This window comes from Ranitomeya variabilis, chromosome 4 (assembly GCF_051348905.1).
Source record: "Ranitomeya variabilis isolate aRanVar5 chromosome 4, aRanVar5.hap1, whole genome shotgun sequence".
NCBI lineage: Eukaryota > Metazoa > Chordata > Amphibia > Anura > Dendrobatidae > Ranitomeya > Ranitomeya variabilis.
Window position 1 is genome coordinate 526415969 of NC_135235.1, and position 19469 is coordinate 526435437.

Genomic DNA, 19469 nt, shown 5'->3' on the forward strand with positions numbered 1-19469 from the left:
GAAGAGTCCGCTGGAGCAGAGCATCTGACGGGTGAGGCGGCGGTTGGAGGCTCAGATCGGAGACACCGGATCATCGTGGTGAAGGTGTGGTGGCGCCTTCCCGCCATACTTGGCCTCAGTGAGATTTCTTGGATTTCTGGCCCCCTCATTTGGCAGACGATAGTAAAGGTGGTCGTGTGTCTGTCAGGGCAGAGGTGTGCTGAGGCGCTCTGTTTATTGGGCTGGCTATAACAGTCCTAGTGATTCACAATCCTCCGGTTCTGCTAGGCCCTTGATGGTCGCTGGAGGGGTGGCCCACAGACCCCACTGTTATTGCTGGGTCTTTGCCTCGGCATGAAGTGAACTCTTCTTGGATCTTACCTGGTGAGAGGACAAGGACTTCCTTGGTACTGGGAAGCGCAGGCAGAGTCATCTTTATTTTTCTTGTACTTATTCTTTTAAATTTTTATTTTTTATTTTCTTTTTCTCCTCAAACTTATTCGGTTATAATTTTCTTCACATCACAATTTCTCTTATTTGGTGACTTATTAGAGTGGGGCTTTGAGGGGAAGAGAGAGCAAGTAACAACCCTTCTATGCCTTGTAATATGGCAGATTAGGAGGCAAAGCAGAAGGATATTGACTGTTCTCTCATAATTAATTCTGCTTTTCGTTTCTCTTTCTTTCCATGGACACTGCTTGGAGTCACACTCTTGAGATTTGCAACTAATTACTGCCGTCTAGTGGTGTTTCAAATCTTTGTCATTATATTGCACAAATTTATTGTATTTAATGTTTAATTTTTCTTTTTCTTTTGGTTATATTATACATATTCAATAACATTTGCTGTTTTGCCCATAGCCACAGATTGTTCACATTCGCTGAGGCTCTATTGACGCCATTTTATCATATACATACTCTTTATTCTTGCTGTGGTCTCTCACTTCCACGGATCTTAGACCTTAATCTTACAAGCCTAGGTGATAGTGAGAGAGGAGTATAGTGGGTCCCAAGTTAAATCTTACCACTGGGGTCCTGGGTGGAGGGGAGGTCTCTGGGCTACCACATTATGGAAAAATATTTGGAAAAAACACAGGCCTCATCACAGAAAGGGACTACATCTAGACGCACTAAACATAAGAATAAAAGTAGGGCGGAGGGCGGATCTTCAGCTGGGGGGTCTCTGGATCGGATGTGGCCAGGTGAGGGGTCGCAGGACACCTCTGACTCACTACTCCCACATGAACCTCACACTGCTACGGCGCAAGCAGTATCAAATATTCTTCTCCCATATTTTGACAAAAAATTTGAAACTTGGAACAAGGCCCTAGAGGCAACAGTGACTGCTGTTTCGGCAAATACATCCCGGATTACTGAAGCTGAGCAGCGGATTAGTGATATGGAGGACACTGTAGTGAATACCCAAACCACGGTGGAGGCACAAAAGATTCTTATTGGTTCTTTGTTAGATAAGGTTGAAGACCTGGAGAATCGCAGTAGGAGATCTAATCTCAGGTTTATTGGCATTCCTGAGAGTTGTAAGGGTGCTGATCTTATCCGGTTCTTAACGGTTGATCTGATGGAGGCCCTTCAGCTGGAGCCTAGTTCTTCTAGACAAATTGAGAGGGCACATCGGGTGGGTCCAGAGAGAAGAGAGTCGGGTGCGAGACCTCGCCCGGTTATTACTAAATATTTCCATTATCATGACAAGGAGAGAGTCTTGGCAGCAGCCAGAAAACTTAGAGATGTCACTATTCAGGGGACAAAGATCCTGGTGTTTCAGGATTTCTCAGCAGCTGTTTCTCGGAAAAGAAAGGAGTTTAGCCCGGTCTGTCGGTTCCTCATTGATCAAGGGGTCCGGTTCGCTCTGGCTTATCCGGCTAGGCTCCGAGTAACATTGGGTACAGAGACAAAGTTGTTTGAGGACCCTAAGATTGCTTTAGATCAGCTGAGACGAGATCTTGTTCCCCCAGACACATGAAAACACATTTTAATATCTAGGGTGAAACTAGATATGGATCTGATAGATTCTCCTTTAAACAAGTCAAAATGATAGGAAATATGAGTTGTATAGTGATATTGACTATACTATGGTTAAAATTATTCATGTATAAAAATAAGAAATTGGTTGTTTTATTGTTGCATAAGTGTATTGTCGCTAATGATGTCACACTCCTATTTAATTCAGAGGGTTGCGGAGCAGCTGGGACTCCGAAACCTTGTGTGCTCTTATATATTGAACAGGATTTGCTGTTACGCCACTTTTATCCACCATGATGTCATCTTCATGCATGCCTGCCCGAAAAGAGACAGGTAATCCTTTAAAAATCTTATCATGGAATGTAGCGGGCCTTAACTCCCCGGTAAAACGGCGCCGTGTACTACAGGCGCTCAAACGAGCCAAGCCTGATGTTATGTTTCTACAAGAAACCCATTGGTCACATAGGGATACACTACATTTGAAAGATAACTGGTTGGGTCAGACTTATGCTACCACATACTCTTCCAAAAAGCGGGGGGTGGCCATAGCCTTCGCTAGACATTTGCGGGTGACTCCGGGGGACGTGGTGACTGATCCTCAGAGTAGGTTCCTTCTTATGAAAGTGACTATTGAAGATACCCCTTACTCGTTGTTAAACATTTATGCCCCCAATGTTGATAATGCCGCCTTTTTTGCATATGTCTCCCAGATGATTTTGACAATGGACTTGCCTAACTTGGTGGTGGGGGGTGACTTTAATGCTGTGTTGGATCCGCAATTAGATAGGTCTGTGGTCTCGCCCACCCCCTACTTTGGACCGGGGCCTGGTTTGACTAACCTCATGCGTGACACTCCTGTGGTAGATATATGGCGAGTATTACATCCGACGGAAAGAGACTACACTTGTATATCCAAGGCACATAAGTCCCTCTCACGTATTGACATGTTTCTGGTAGGTGAGTCTCTCTTGTCGGGGGTGATGGAAGCAGCTATAGGGGATGCTGGGGTCTCTGACCATACTCCTATCACTTTACTCCTTCGCTGTAGTCGTGACCCACGTCAGCCTGGCTCATGGAGATTCCCAGCCTACTTGTCTAAAAGTAGAGAGTTTGAGACGTTCCTCAAACAAGAGTGGGGTAATTATGTGGATGATAACATACAGCACTGGGATGACTCTGTACTTATGTGGGAAACGGGCAAGGCAGTTATGAGAGGGAGAATTATCGCATATGTGGTAGGGAAAAAGCGTAAAGCGGGACAGGAAACGAGAGACCTCCAGAGATTGGCCATATTGGCCTATAGACGGTACCTGGGTTCTAATGTTCCAGAGGATTGGTCTCAATGGCAGGATGCTTTATCGTTACTAAATGCGCATTTGACTAAGATTGCCCAACAGAAAGTAGACTTTAACAGACAACATTTCTTTAGATGGGGTAATAAAATAGGAACTTTACTGGCTAGGTTGGCAAACCCAAAAGGTCCCAGACAAGAAAATTCCGTTTTTAGTGGATTCTAAATCAGGATCTCACTTGACTGATAGCAAAGACATAATACAGGCGGTTCATGCTCATTACACGGCTCTCTACTCTACACGGGGAGGGGACATCTCCTCTATAACACAATCTTTAAATTCTTTGCAATTACCATCGCTGACGGACTCTCAACGTGCAACTCTGGAGATGCCTATCACACTAATGGAGATTAGCTCCGCTATCAAAGCATTGGCAAATTATAAGTCACCAGGTCCGGACGGACTGCCTGCAGAATATTACAAATTGCTTTCTCCTGATATAGTTCCTCTCCTCAAGGACCTATTTAATCATTATTTGTATGGGGGTGCTTCTCCAACTTCTTTTAACTCTGCTTTGACTTCCCTCATTTTAAAGCCAGGAAGGAGTCCATCGCTAATAACATCATACAGACCCATATCCTTGTTAAATTTGGATTACAAATTGTTGGCAAAGATTATGGCCAATAGGATACAGACGTTTCTCACTGAGATTCTTTCACCTAATCAGTATGGTTTCACCCGAGACAGACACTCAACTATTGCTGTTCGTACGGCAATTGCGGCTACCATAGTTTCAGCTAGAAATAAGAACTCTTCCAACATTTTGCTGAGCCTAGACGCAGAGGCTGCGTTTGATAGTGTAGAGTGGCATTGGATACAAGCGGTGTTAGAAAAGCAGGGATTTGGGGAGAGATTTGCGGCATTGATTAGACTGTTGTATAATTCACCTACGTCTAAAATTATAGTTAATCAACAATTAACAGAAGGGGTGGAGCTAACTAGAGGCACTCGTCAGGGCTGCCCACTTTCCCCCATTTTATTCAACCTTGCCCTTGATCCTCTTATACGTGCGTTGGAGTCCTTGCCTTTGTTTAAAGGGATACGGGTAGGGAGACTGAGCTTGAAGCTCACGGCATTTGCTGATGACATCTTGCTATACATTGCTAATCCAGAGGAGGCCCTTCCTGAAATTATGGCCCTTATAAATAAACTGGGGTCTATGTCTGGATATTCGATTAATCCAACCAAATCTAAGGCACTTAATTTACGTGCTGCTCGTAAACCACCTTGGGCAGGGTTGTATACCTTTGAATGGTGCAGGGAAGCCTTGCCTTATTTGGGGGTGCTCATAACTAGGAACCCTCATGATCTCCAAAGAAGTAACCTTGTCCCTCTTATTCAAAAAATTAAAAGGGAACTAGAAGGATGGCAGCATTTGACGCTTACGTATTTGGGTCGGGCATATTTGTTAAAAATGGTGGTTATCCCGCAGATTCTATATTTTATACAGTCTCTTCCAATATTGCTTTCCTCTAGTGATTTGCGGTTATTAAATGGCATGTTTCGCAATTTCATCTGGGGGAAGAAGCATCATGCTATTAGCATGGCTATATTGGAACAACGCATATCGAACGGAGGCATTAATTTTCCAAATTTAGAGAATTACAACCTGGCGGCGCTGCTTCGTTATCTTAAAGACTGGATTCAAGATACTTCCATATACACTAATACTCACTTAGACCAGAATTTGATACCTCACACCAATTTGTTATTTCTCCTACACACACACAAGGAATTGTTACCCTCCTCAGTGCTGGATAATCCTTTGATAATGGTGATGTGGACGACATGGCATAGGCTACGCCATAAATTTTTACTTAATGCACATTCCTCACTTTTCTTGCCTATATTTGGGAATCGAGACGTGGGGTTGAGACGTGGGGTGGAGAATTGGAGCACTAGGTTCCGGTCGGTGACAGTGGGCTCTATAATGGATTCTTCGACTCGTAGACCACACTCTTGGACTTATATTCGGCGATGTCTCCCATTGGCAATGGGTTGTCTGGCGAACAGTGCAATCTTGGAGGCCTATGCTATAGCGGTAGGAGAACGGTTGTCGGAGCTAGATTGGGAGAACCCATTAGACACCATGTTGCGAAATGAGTCTTTATTATCTCATTCTACTTCCAGATTTTATAGTTTGTTGAGAGGGGAGTTGGATTATACTAAACGAAAAACAGGCCTTCCTAGATGGCTTACTCGTTTTCCAGACTTGACATTGGAACATATCTTCAAGACAATGTCTTATGCATGGAAGGCCTTGCCGGCCTCTTCCTATAGAGAAATGTTGCTCAGATTGTACCATGGCACATATGTATCCCCACATCGCTCGTTTCTCATGGGCTTATCCCAATCGGCTCATTGTCTGAAATGTGAGGCCCCTGGGGCTGATCTTTACCACCAGTTTTGGGATTGTTCGGTGATTATGGGATTTTGGAACGAGGTGAAAAATTTTTGTCTGGATCGTCTCCTAAATTATATGCCTTGCACCCCAGAGTGGGCGATATTGGGAATATGGTCGGGAGAGGGATCTAGAATTACAAAAGGGGCCAAACGTCTGATTTCTATAGTGTCCATGGTGGGGAAAAAATGTATCTTACAACAATGGATAACGGCGGACCCTCCTACATTGACAATGTTCCTAAATAAATTAAAACATGTGTTTCGTATGGAATGGATAGAAGCACAGTTGGGTGAAGTTCGTTTGGTGTCCCGCTTTTTTGATACTTGGGAGAGTTTTATTGATTTGTTCTCTGAAGAGATTAGAACTCATCTTATAGCCTGTTTTGAACAGTCCCCATGGTATATCAATAGGTTACTGGCAGGAGATCCCCCGATTCGACATGAAGGGCATGCTAGGATGTGACTGAAGCGACAATATACACTTAAAAAATTGTAACCAGTAGGTTAATGTGATATGTAAAGTTATTTGTTTGTTCTTTTATCTTTATTTTGGTGTTTTAAATAAGAAACAAAATAAGTTAAAAAGGAAGGTCATTTCTATTTGATTGTGTAATGCTGTTGATCTTATTGATCTCATGGACCCTGGTTGTAATTTTACATGTTTTCATTTTATGATCCCCAGGAGATCTAGAATTGTATACTAATACATTGAATATTGTATTGCACAACTTGTGAACATGAATATTTTCTCCTTCAATAAAAAACTTCTTAAATAAAAAAAAATATGTTTAAAACATCTCAATTTATTTGGTATCGGGTATGAGCTCCACACACATGAATACTTGCATTTACATGCATTTGCTGCTATTAATGGTTATCTGAGGAATGTTCTGACAGGCTGAATGCACATGAGTACCCAAATCAAGATCCGCTGTTGACAGCTCCCTTTGATTGATGGGAGACAAGTCCAGAGACGCTGCAGGCTATAGTAAAGCGCTTAGGTCACACAGGCTGCTCATAGTAGCACAAGCAACAAGCCGGCTGATGATGTTGGGTTGAAACACGGCTCTTGGAACACTTTAGAGAAATGGCTGTGACACTGGTTCCACAACCAAATTAATGCAACACTGAGCTGTTAGTGTACCTGCAATAAAGACTTGAGGGATCCAACTATCATACATTATGCCACCCCCACATCATAATCCTAGCCTTTTCAGTGACCTAACCTACGGCTCTCAAAGTCTATCAAGGTACAGAGCAAGATCGCAATGGAGGCTGGAACAGAGGTCTACCTTTTGTCTTGGATATAATAATAGCTAGAGATTGGTCTGGAGATCACGTGGGCACATCATCAAGAGGCCTCCAAGAGGAAACATCACAACAGTCATACTGCTGGGGATTATGGTGTGGGGTGGCATAATGGACTGTAGCTGGCCCCCTCTAGTCTTTATTCCACTAACAGCTTGGCATTACATTGATCTGGCTGTGGAACCAGTGGTAGGGCCATTTCTCCAAAGTGTGCCAGGTGTTATTTTTCAACACAACCCCAGACCACATATTCCTCATGGGCTAAGCAGTCTACGTGGTCTAAATGTGCTACCATGTCCTGCAGCATCTCCAGACTTGGACATCATTGGTCGGCTGTTACCTAGTAAGCTGCCAGCAGCGGCTCATTCCTCAGACAACCAAGAATACACTACTTGGTTATCAGTAAGGTGAAATTTCTGCACATGGCGCTCATACACGGTACTGAATAGATAAAGATGTTTTAAAAATTTCCATTTATTCATCATTTGAAGATCACTATCGTGTATCAATCCTGAGAATTCCATGACTTTTCTTTCTTGGTGTTCCAGTTTCAATGTTGAGGGGTGTAGAATAATGTATGATCAGCAGAGATGTGCTAGTCTAGGCTTAAATGGGTGTTCAAGCTCTGCTCAATCCAGCATTGGCGCATGCCACCTAGCAGGCATCAGTAGATGTGACGTCACCACCCTTGCTCACCCCCTATTCTCTTAATTAGGAACTACTCTGCCGTTCTTGGCAGTGACAATGACAAAGTCAACAGAGCTGTGCTCTTCTGCTCCATTCACCATTTGCATCCAGCTGCTGCCAGAACTGATCAAAGGGGGTAGTGGACCCCCATCAATCTGATATTGATTAACCAGCCTCTTTAGTGGTTTCCTTTTTTTTTTTTTTTTATTTTAAGTAAAGTTTGAAGGAATAAAATATGAGGTAATATGACAGTCCTCCAATATCACATTACTGTAATGCAAAGTACCGTATTTTTCTTACCATAAGACGCACTTTTTTCCCTCCAAATTTGGGAGGAAAGTGTGGGTGCGTCTTATGGTAGGGATGTAACATGAGAAGGGGGCAGCAGCAAGTGGGATTGCACTGGGAGGCAGAAAAATGTCCCTGCCTGGCTTCAGGAATCAGCAGGGAAACCACATGGTCCCGATCATTAAAGTGCAGTGAATATTCATTAGCTGCTTCCCCGCCCACCTGTCAGCTGAGCAGTGGTTTGGGAGCAGCAAATGAATAGTCCTTCACAGGGACACACATGGTTTCCCCAGCGCTGGATTCCTGCAGCAGCTGAGGAGATCTGTGTGTCTGGTGGAGGAGGCAACAGCAGGGGCAGGGGGAGGACTAGATCGCTGCATACCTGCCTGCCGGGGCTGTGCTGGATGCTGAGTGCTCCAGCATAAGGACCTGTGTGATGTCAGGAGTGGGCGGGCTGGAGCATCACATGGCAGCACAGAGCCCTCCCTCTTCTGATGTCATCACAGGTCCTGCAGACACCACACTACAATCTGCTGGCTTCCTCCTGTGCTGCGGAGAGGCAACAAGAGGGAGCGCTCTGTGGTGTCATGAGATGGGATGCTCCAGCTTTTCACCTTACCACAGCTGGCTGGCTGCCACAATTAAAAGGTTAGTCACCACAACACACAATAAAGCACTCTGCCACTTCTGTGGTGAACTATAACTCCCAGCATGCCATAGGATCTGCAGGACATGCTGGGAGTTATAGTTCTCCCAATGGGATCTCAAAGCAGCACTCCAGTGTTATTTTTCAGTGCTGGAGTGGTGCTTTAAATATAAGCCCTGTGCCCCCATTCTTATACTCACCCTCCAGTGTCTTCATATAGTACTTTACAGACACCACCCTGGTCCCACAGCGCCATCTCCTACCCGCAGCTTCCAACATAATAACATACTATTATATATAATTATAACAACACATATAATAGTATGTTTATGTTATTAAATATTTTACCACCTTTTTAGCTTCAAATATTTTTCTCCCTATTTTCCACCTCTAAAACCTCAGGGCGTCTTATAGTCCGATGCGTCTTATAGTCCGAAAAATACGGTAATTCAACTGTCAAAATGCGTTTGTACCTTATATAGCTGTCGGCAGACCATTTATTCAGGAAACAATGAGTCCCTCTGACTGTAGTTTTGCTGAGCAAGCATCTATAGGGTGAGGGAAATAAACCACCACAAGACACCTCTGTTGGTGGCTTATCTCCCATAAGAATACAAGATCAGGCATATAAAAAATTCAACATACCTGATCATTAATTGGCGTTCAGGTATATGAAAGTGGCCATACACATTAGATTGTGTTACAGTGCCTCACCACTTAAGAGTTCCCTTTGATTACAGGTGAATGGAAACACTTGTTTAAATCCAGAAGTGGAAAACCCAAACAGATAATGTTCAATTCATGCTGGTGTCTCTGAATGCGATCAAGAATATTTCTATCTACTCACAGTGAGAACAAATCCTGAGGCATTTATTTTACAACGAAGAATATTCCAAAAACACTTTTCTTTTTAACCCAAATCTGGATGGAATCAGAAAGGTCCTAGTTAGAGCTTTTTGGGAACATTTGTTTGTTTGTTTTTTTAGCTTTTTACGCCGTGTTTTTCTATGGCATATCCGTGGAAGTGGTAGTGCTCATAAACCTACATACAGCTGAAATCAGAATTTTACATACACTATATAAAAAGACACATATGCATGTTTTTCTCAATATCTGACATGAAATCAGAATAAACCTTTCCCGTTTTAGGTCAATTACAATTACCATAATTATTAATATTTGCCAGATATTATCTGGCATTTATTATTATTAATACATGCCAGAATAATGAGAGAGAATGTTTTAAGCCATTTTTATTACTGCAAAGTCAAACGTTTCCATACATTTCATTAGTATTTGGTACCATTGCCCTTAAACTGAATGACTTGGGTCAAATGTTTGGGATATCCTTCCACAAGCTTCTCAATAGCTGGTCGGAATTTGGGCTCATTCCTCCTGACAAAACTGGTGTAACTGATCCGGGTTTGTAGGTCGCCTTGCTCGCACCTGCCTTTTCAGCTTTGCCCATAAATATTCAATAGGATTTAGATCAGGGCTTTGTGCTGGCCACTCCAAAACATTGACTTTGTTACCCTAAAGTCAATTTGTTACCATTTAGGCAGTATGCTTTGCGTCATCGTCCATTTGGAGGACCCATTTCCGCCCAAGCTGCAACCTCCTGGCTGATATCTTGAGATGTTGCTTCAGTATTGCCACATAATCTTCTTTTCTCATGATGCTATCTATTTTGTGAGGTGCACCAGTTCCTCATGTAGCAAACCTACTCCACAACAGGCTGCTGCGACCCCTATGTTTCACAGTTGGGATGGTGTTCTTAGGCTTCCAAGCTTCTCCCTTTTTCCTCCAAGCGTAACAATAGTCATTACGCCCAAAAAGGTCAATTTTAGTTTCATCAGACCACAGGACTTCTCCAAAAATTAAGGTCTTTGTTCCTTTGCGTTTGCAAACAATCTAGCTTTTTTATGTTTCTTTTAGAGTAATGGCTTCTTCCTGGCAGAGAGGCCTTTCAGACCATGTTGATACAGAACTCGTTTCACTGTGGATATTGACACAATCTTACCAGTATCCGCCATCATCTTCACAAGGTCTTTTGCTTTTGTCCTTGGGTTAATATGCACATATCGGACCAAAGCACATTCATCTCTGGGACACAGAACCAATCTCCTTCCTGAGCGGTATGATGGCTGGACAGTCCCATCTTGTTTATACTTGCTTATAATTGTTTGTACAGATGAACGAGGCACCGTCAGAAGAGCCAGACTTGTGAAAATCCACAATTCTCTTCTGGATATCTTGGCTGATTTCTTTAGACTTTCCCATGATGCTACACAAAGGAGTAGTGTGCTTCAGGTGAGCATTAAAATACATCCACAGGTGTGTCTCTAATTAACACAGATGTTGCAAAAAAAACTACCAGAAGCTTCCAAACACAAGAAACATTATCTTTCTCTCATTATTCTGGCATTTGGCAAATATTAATATTTATGGTAATCCTAATTGTCCTAAAAAGGGAAGTTTATTCTGATTTCATGTCAGGTATTGAGAAAAACATGCCTATGTGTCTTTTTATATAGGTGTATGTAAACTTCTGGTTTTAACTGTATGAACAAAAACTTTCAGAAGAGTTGTACAGAACATAAAATAGTAATCATCAAGCTGAATATTCTTGAGACAGCAGGCAGTTCTGTATTGGGCACTTTTGTAGCAAAGGTTGGATATTACTGTACAAAATGATGGTCTGTGCAATGTCATTCATACAGCTAGACTTCCTCTTGTATACTGGCCTGTTTACACAGGATGAGGAATACTGACGGGAGCATTACAATCGCTTATATGATCAGAGTTCCCTACAACATGTTAGCAGCATATTCTCAGTTTACACGAGATAATGACAATTTTTATCCCAGCATAGACGTTCCAAATACCGGACGAACAAGCGTTTTGTTAGTTTGTAGAGTGACGAGCGGCACCGTTTGCTTGGACCGATTAGGCCTGTCTATATGGAATTTTACCAATCAACAACTTCAGTAAAATGGGGTTGGTTAGATCGAAGTGCCTTCACTGCAGTACCCAACACCGTGCCACTCTTGCCCATGTAGCCGTGTTGAGTACTGCAGTTCAGCCTCAAGGAGGAGCTGCAGCACCAGACACAACCAGAGGCTAGAATGACACGGTCTGGGGTCAAGGTGCTCCAGTTGTCCATCAGCCTGGTTTGAGACTGCAGACTTAAGACGCTGAAGTCCCTACCACACATACCATGCGGAGCGTACCTGAGACATGAAAGTCACATCAGTCACTAACACAAATCTGGCCTACAAGCTCTGTACAGCGCTGTGGAATTTGTTAGAGCTATAAAAGTAACTGAAATTAAAATGAATGATGCTACGGCCTTGTTTCTGCAGTGTGTCCAGGGGTTACATTTCTGTATCCATCTGAACAAATGGACACGTTCAGAGGAAAAAACATGAACAGAGTTCACTTGAAGTTTTTGTCATTGTATTCTATGGCCCAATCGGCTGTCTCTCTGAAACCTGTTTTAAAGGGAACTCAGATGGAATCTCTGGACGCACTGGAGAAAGGCAGTGTGATCACGGGCCAATCTGTAACACCACACCTCTCCAGTGGATAGATGCGACATCCATTTTTGAAAGACAGCAGCGAAGCAGAACTAGTTCTGTACAACCCCTTTAAAGAACTGGAGTTCCTTGGCTGGAATCCCATCCACAGACAAGTCATTATGTTGTCATTTAAGTCCTTTATCAAAGCAGACATGTCCCCTTCAATTGTAACCAGGATGCCAGGGTATTGTTTCTTTCCTTGATAATGGCTTCTATGCCTCTCACCCACTTACTGGAACATCAGAAATATTCTGCTCATTTACCAGAAAATAAACTTATTTAGATCACAGATGCATTTCAAAGCAATTTTCACGTCGTAGTAATGTGTACCAGCTCTCACCTCCACATCTTTTTTCAGCTTCTCAAGGAAAATCTTCTTGTTCTCCTCGCCCACATGCAACTTATGCCCTTCATTCAAGAAATCGTTATCTTTAAACGTGGGTAGATCCTTGGCCTGTGGATTAAGGGGGAATTGGCAATTCAAGCATAATCAGGTACAAAATTCCCTAAAGTAAGAAGAAAAACTTTGGGTAATAGATACAATTAGATAAATATAATGTAATGACTAGCTAAAGGGAAATGTCAAAATGGGTATTTAAAGGTGTGCTCCAGGGCCTGAATATTCTTGGTGTCTCCTTAGGATAATTGCTGGTGGTTCTCCGATCTTGCAGGAGCACTGTTCTGACTGGAGGGGGTCCTGGTAGATGGTCCCCCACTGATAAAACATTGAAGGTTTATTCTAAAGGTACCTTCACACGAAACGACTTTGTAACGATATCGCTAGCGATCCGTGACGTTGCAGCGTCCTCGCTAGCGATATCGTTGTGTTTGACACGCAGCAGCGATCAGGATCCTGCTGTGATGTCGCTGGTCGCTGAATAAAGTCCAGAACTTTATTTGGTCGTCCGATCGCCGTGTATCGTTGTGTTTGAAAGCAAAAGCAACGATACCAGCGATGTTTTACACTGGTAACCAGGGTAAACATCGGGTTACCAAGCGCAGGGCCGCGCTTAGTAACCCGATGTTTACCCTGGTTACCAGCGTAAAAGTAAAAAAAACAAACAGTACATACTCACCTGCGCGTCCCCCAGCGTCTGCTTCCTGACATACTGAGCGCCGGCCCTAAAGTGAAAGTGAAAGCACAGCGGTGACGTCACCGCTGTGCTGTTAGGGCCGGAGCTCAGTCAGTGTCAGGAAGCAGACGCTGGGGGACGCGCAGGTGAGTATGTACTGTTTGTTTTTTTTACTTTTACGCTGGTAACCAGGGTAAACATCGGGTTACTAAGCGCGGCCCTGCGCTTAGCAACCCGATGTTTACCCTGGTTACCCGGGGACCTCGGCATCGTTGGTCGCTGGAGAGCGGTCTGTGTGACAGCTCTCCAGCGACCAAACAGCGACGCTGCAGCGATCGGCATCGTTGTCGCTATCGCTGCAGCGTCGCTTCGTGTGAAGGTACCTTAAGACATGGCCATGAGGGATTAAAGTCACTGATAGAAATTTTAAACCCATATACAGTTGTGCTCAAAAGTTTACATACCCCGGCAGAATATTTGATTTCTTGGCCTTTTTTCAGAGAATATGAATGATAACACCAACACTTTTTCTCCACTCATGGTTAGTGGTTGGGTGAAGCCATTTATTGTCAAACTACTGTGTTTTCTCTTTCTAAATCATAATGACAACCCAAAACATCCAAATGACCATGATCAAAAGTTCACATACCCCATTTCTTAATACCGTGTATTGCCCCCTCTAACATCAATGAAAGGTTGAAGTCTTTTGGGGTAGTTGCGGATGAGGTGCTTCATTTTCTCAGATGGTAAAGCTGCCCACTCTTCTTGGCAAAAAGCCTTTAGTTCCTGTAAATTCCTGGGCTATCTAGTATGAACTGCACGCTTGAGATCTCCCGAGTGGCTCAATGATATTGAGGTTATGAGACCGAGATGGCCACTGCAGAACATTCACTTTGTTCTGCTGTAGCCAATGACAGGTCGACTTGGCCTTGTATTTTGGATCGTTGTCATGTTGGAACGTCCAAGTATGTGCAGTTTCAGGGCTGATGAGTCCAAATTTGCCTCCAGTATTTGCTGATAATGCGCTGCATTCATCTTTCCTTCAACTTTGACCAAGTTTCCTGTGCCTTTGCAGCTCACACATCCCCAAAACATCAGCGATCCACCTCTATGCTTTACAGTAGGAATGGTGTTCCTTTCATCATAGGCCTTGTTGCCCTCTCTCCAAATGTAATGTTTATGGTTGTGGCCAAAAAGTTCAATTTTGGTATCATCACTCCAAATTACCTTGTTTCAGAAGTTTTGAGGCTTGTCTCTGTGCTGTTTTGCGCATTGTAGGTGAGACACTTTGTGGCATTTGCACAGTAATGGCTTTCTTCTGGCGACTCGACCATGCAGCACATTTTTCTTCAAGTGCCTCCTTATTGTGCATCTTGAAACAGACACACCGCTAGTTTTCAGAGAGTCCTGTATTTCAGTTAATGTTATTTGTAGGTTTGTCTTTGCATCCCGAACAATTTTCCTGGGAGTTGTGGACGACATTTTTGTTGGTCTACCTGACCGTGGTTTTGTTTTTACAGAGCCCCTGATTTTCCATTTGTTAATCACAGTTTGGACACTGCTGACTGGCATTATCAATTCCTTAGATACCTTTTGCATCCCTTTCCCGTTTTATACAGTTCAACTACCTTTTCCCGTAGATCCATTGACAATTCTTTTGCTTTCCCCATGACTCACAATCCAGAAACGTCAGTGGCTGGATGAAAGATACAAGAGTCTGTCTGGATCCCAGAAACTCACTCAGCTTTTAAGCACACACACTGATTAGAAGAAAACAGGTCACAGGTGAGAATGTTACCTTAACTAGCCATTCAAACCCAATTGTGTCAACTTCTGTGCATGTTTTCAGGGCAAAATCACCAAGGTATGTGAACTTTTGATCAAGGTCATTATAATTTAAAAAGAGAATAAATTGCTTCACCCAACCACTAACCATGAGTAGAGAAACAGTCTTGGTGTTATTCATATTCTCTGAAAAAAGGCCAAGAAAAAAAAAAAATTCTGCCGGGGTATGTAAACTTTTGAGCACAACTAAGTATCATCATGTGTGCGAGTAACGGATCAGTCAGACGGCAATATAAATAGAAGCGAGATTGGAAGACAATGCTTAGATTGGTCAGCAGCACTCCTGGCCCAAGTGCAACTGCTGTATAGAGATACATGAAGCTGTCACGTTCGAGTGGGGAGAGCCGCCGGCCAGTCCGAGCATTGCATTCCAATCTTGCTCCAGTTTATATAGCCGTCTGACTGCTGCCTAAGAATGGATCATATATTTGGCCTACCAATGCAAATGCAGTCACCAACCTTTTCTTTGTCACTGGCTTCTCTGCATACAGTGGAGCCCTGGGAAGACAACCAAAGACACAGAGATGAAGACTTGACCATTACAATCACACACATCTCTCACTATATATGGCATGTACCTTTAAGTCATATTTGCGGTGGACTCCGAGACGGTGGCTGAACACATTCCTGGTGACCACCATGTAGGTCTCTACTCCATCTACTGTGAGTCGGTACATGCCAAGGAACTGAGGAAGTAGAGTGTTCCCATGACACTCCACAATAAACTGCAAGGAAAGAGATGGCGATCCGTGAGAAGATCCGCAAGTATGGAGACACAGAAGGGAAAACACAGGAGAATGATGGGAAAATGCATTTCTACAAAGGAGAGACTACGCTTTGCTTTAATTTTGAACCATTTTCAATACATCTGTTTGAGGATGGTTAAAACAATTTTTCCATTTACTACAAGAGGCTGAAAACCTGCCCTGATCATCCGTAAATGAGAATATATTTCATGGGAGGTGCAGGTACATTAAATGCATCACGTATGAAAACTAGTCCAAATAATCAGAATAAAGCTCTATTTAACCCCTTCATGACCTTGGGATTTTCCATTTTTCCGTGTTCGTTTTTCGCTCCCCTCCTTCCCAGAGCCATAACTTTTTTATTTTTCCGTCAATTTGGCCATGTGAGGGCTTATTTTTTGCGGGACGAGTTGTACTTTTGAACGACATCATTGGTTTTACCATGTCGTGTACTAGAAAACGGGAAAAAAATTCCAAGTGCAGTGAAATTGCAAAAAAAGTGCAGTCCCACACTTGTTTTTTTGTTTCGCTTTTTTGCTAGGTTCACTAAATGCTAAAACTGACCTGCCATTATGATTCTCCAGGTCAGTACAAGTTCATAGACACCTAACATGACTAGGTTTTTTTTCATCTAAGTGGTGAAACAAAATTCCAAACTTTGCTTAAAAAAAAAAAAAAAAAATATATAAAAAAATAAAAAATGCGCCATTTTCCGATACTCGTAGCGTCTCCATTTTTCATGATCTGGGGGTCGGTTGAGGGCTTATTTTTTGCGATCCGAGCTGGTGTTTTTAATTATACCATTTCGGTGCAGATACGTTCTTTTGATCGCCCGTTATTGCATTTTAATGCAATGTCACGGCGACCAAAAAAACGTAATTCTGGCGTCACAAATTTTTTTCTCGCTACGCCGTTTAGCGATCAGGTTAATGCTTTTTTTTTATTGATAGATCGGGCGATTCTGAAGGCGGCGATACCAAATATGTGTAGATTTGATTTTTTTTATTGATTTATTTTGACTGGGGTGAAAGGGGGGTGATTTAAACTTTTATATTGTTTTCATTTTTTTCACATTTTTTTTTTACTTTTGCCATGCTTCAATAGCCTCCATAGGAGGCTAGAAGCTGGCACAACACGATCGCCTCTACTACATAGCAGCGATCTGATGTTCGCTGCTATGTAGCAGAATTGCAGGTGTGCTGTGAGCGCCGACCACAGGGTGGCGCTCACAGCTGCCGGGGATCAGTAACCATAGAGGCCTCAAGGACCTCTATGGTTACTATTCTGAAGCATCGCCAACCTCCGATCATGTGACAGGGGTCGGTGATGCGATCATTTCCGGCCGCCCGGCCAGAAGCGGTAGTTAAATGCCGCTGTCTGCGTTTGACAGCGGCATTTAACTAGTTAATAGGCGCGGGCAGATCGCGATTCTGACCGCGCCTATTACGCGCCTATTTGATGCGGGCTCCGGCTGTTCAAAACAGCTGACATGTCCCGGCTTTGATGCGGGCTCACCGCCGGAGCCCACATGAAAGCGGGGCTTCTGACCTCGGACGTACTATCCCGTCCGAGGTCAGAAAGGGGTTAAAAAAAAAAAAAATAGTCCTGATCTTTCCCATACTTACAACAGTGATTATAGTACAGTCTGTAGTACTGTTTTTACCATTATTTTGTAAAAGGGGTATTCTCAAGTTTGGAAATACAGATAACTTCCTGACTGCAGGAGGATGAGACCACTGGGACCAACTCTAATCCCGAGGACCAGGGCTCTGAACAGCCCCCTTTTAATGGGGCAGCGATCGACCATGGACCGCCAGCAATAGTAAAGCGTTGCTCTCAACTGGTCTTTGGCACTCCCATGAGAATGAATGGAGTAGCGGAAATGGGCACGATTGACCACAACTCTATTCACATGGAGCTCTCCAGAGTCCCTGTTCTTAAGATAAGTGGGGTCCCAGCGGTCGCACCCCTAGCAATCTGGAAGTTATACTCTGTCCCATGTAAGAAATAGTACCCGCCAGTAACCTTTGAAAATGTAAGTCTTAGTGCTAGAGTAAACAGAACCCTTTGTGTGGTTTGTCCTCTAGTTTTAAACTTTGAGGAAATGTAAAAGATAGCATGCGAAGTCTGTATTAAAGAGAATCTGTCACCACAATTTTTTTTGCCTGGAATCTGAGCACTGCATGATGTATGGGCAGAGACTCTAATTCCAGCTATGTGTCACTTACTGGGCTGCTTGCTGCAGTTTTGATAGAATCCCGGTTTCCCTGCTGAACATGTAGCAGTGGTCAGTGCAGAGTAAAACCCCACCCACACCCCTGATTGGCAGCTTTCTATGTACACTATGCTTTGTCAACAAGAAGCCAATCAGTGGAGGGGTGGGGTTACACAGGTTATCCTGACTGGCCAGAATATGAGACCTAGTCCAACAATGATAACCTCCTGCTGATAAAACATTGATTGTATTGAAACTACAGCACACAGCCTAACATGTGACACATCTCTGCCCCTAAATTGTGCTGCTGTCAGATTAAATAGTAACAAGTGGTTGGAAGATTCCCTTTAAAAAGGCCTGACAATTGGGTGACAGAAGAGCCTCAGCGATCTAGAGCTTCCTCGGTCATCTGATCGGTGAGGGTGCTGGAGTCCAGGTTTGTCCTTCTAAAGACAGCAGATGAGTAAATAGCGTACAGAAGGATTGGTACAAAAAAAAAGTTTACCACAATGGCAGCTACCTGGTGGTATTTCTTCAGAATATTGTGCATCTCTGCCACATCTTCACTAGATATTGTCTTGATAACAAACCGCCTGTCAAAGGTGATCAGAAATCGTGATCCAAAACGTCCCTGGTTTTCACTGTTCACAGGTGCGCTGCGGGTCAATGAGTTCTAGAAGGGAAATAACCATAAATCCCATCTCAAGTAGGTGTCTGCTTTAAACCTTCCATAAAATATGACATTAGGGTACAAAAAGTTCTTCTCAACATCTTCTATTCAGGTGCCACCCACAACTGCTTGCTGGGGGGCTGTATGCTCCTTCTTCATTGACAGTGCCGGCCATGAACTATGCGCTCTCCCCTGCTGCTAGCAGAGGGGCTTTGCTCCACAGCATCGAAGGAGTGCAACAACACTGGAGCAGGCTAGATACAAACACTGACCATACGGCAGCGCTTACAAGCTCTATAAGTGTCTCAACTTCAGTCCTCAAGACCCACCAACAGGTCCTGAAACATGACCCACTGGTGGGTCTTGAGGACTGACCTGGAGTGACAGGTCTCTGCCTATATTCGCACGTATATAGACCCGTCAGTCCAGGTCAGCGGGCAGGGAGAAACTGCCGCAGACGCGCCTGTCTGACTAGTTTACAGCGCGGCTCAGAGTCAAACATTCCTGGCTGAGATTATACAGCCAATGTCTGATACATGCTGCTCGTAGATTGGGCAGTATATGTATTAGCTGTGAGGATCCCATTAAATGGAGAAGAAATTGGTGTGCACTAAGGTTAAAATAAGGCGAGGTGCAGGTGTAGAGGACTGGGATGTCCTAACACACTAAGACTAAATTTAATACACCGCACACTCTAAGT

General features: G+C 43.5%; 1 protein-coding gene across 1 annotated transcript in view; it reads right to left on the bottom strand.

Annotated features, from left to right (window-relative positions):
* Positions 1-19469, bottom strand: part of PIP4K2B (phosphatidylinositol-5-phosphate 4-kinase type 2 beta) — a 56756-nt gene that overhangs the window by 27476 nt on the left and 9811 nt on the right. Inside the window, exons 4-7 of the mRNA XM_077252321.1 lie at positions 18620-18772; positions 15717-15863; positions 15598-15636; positions 12561-12674 (exon numbers count right to left, since the gene is read on the bottom strand). Of these exons, the coding sequence (XP_077108436.1) occupies positions 12561-12674; positions 15598-15636; positions 15717-15863; positions 18620-18772 (453 nt within the window). The remainder of the gene's footprint in view (positions 1-12560; positions 12675-15597; positions 15637-15716; positions 15864-18619; positions 18773-19469) is intronic.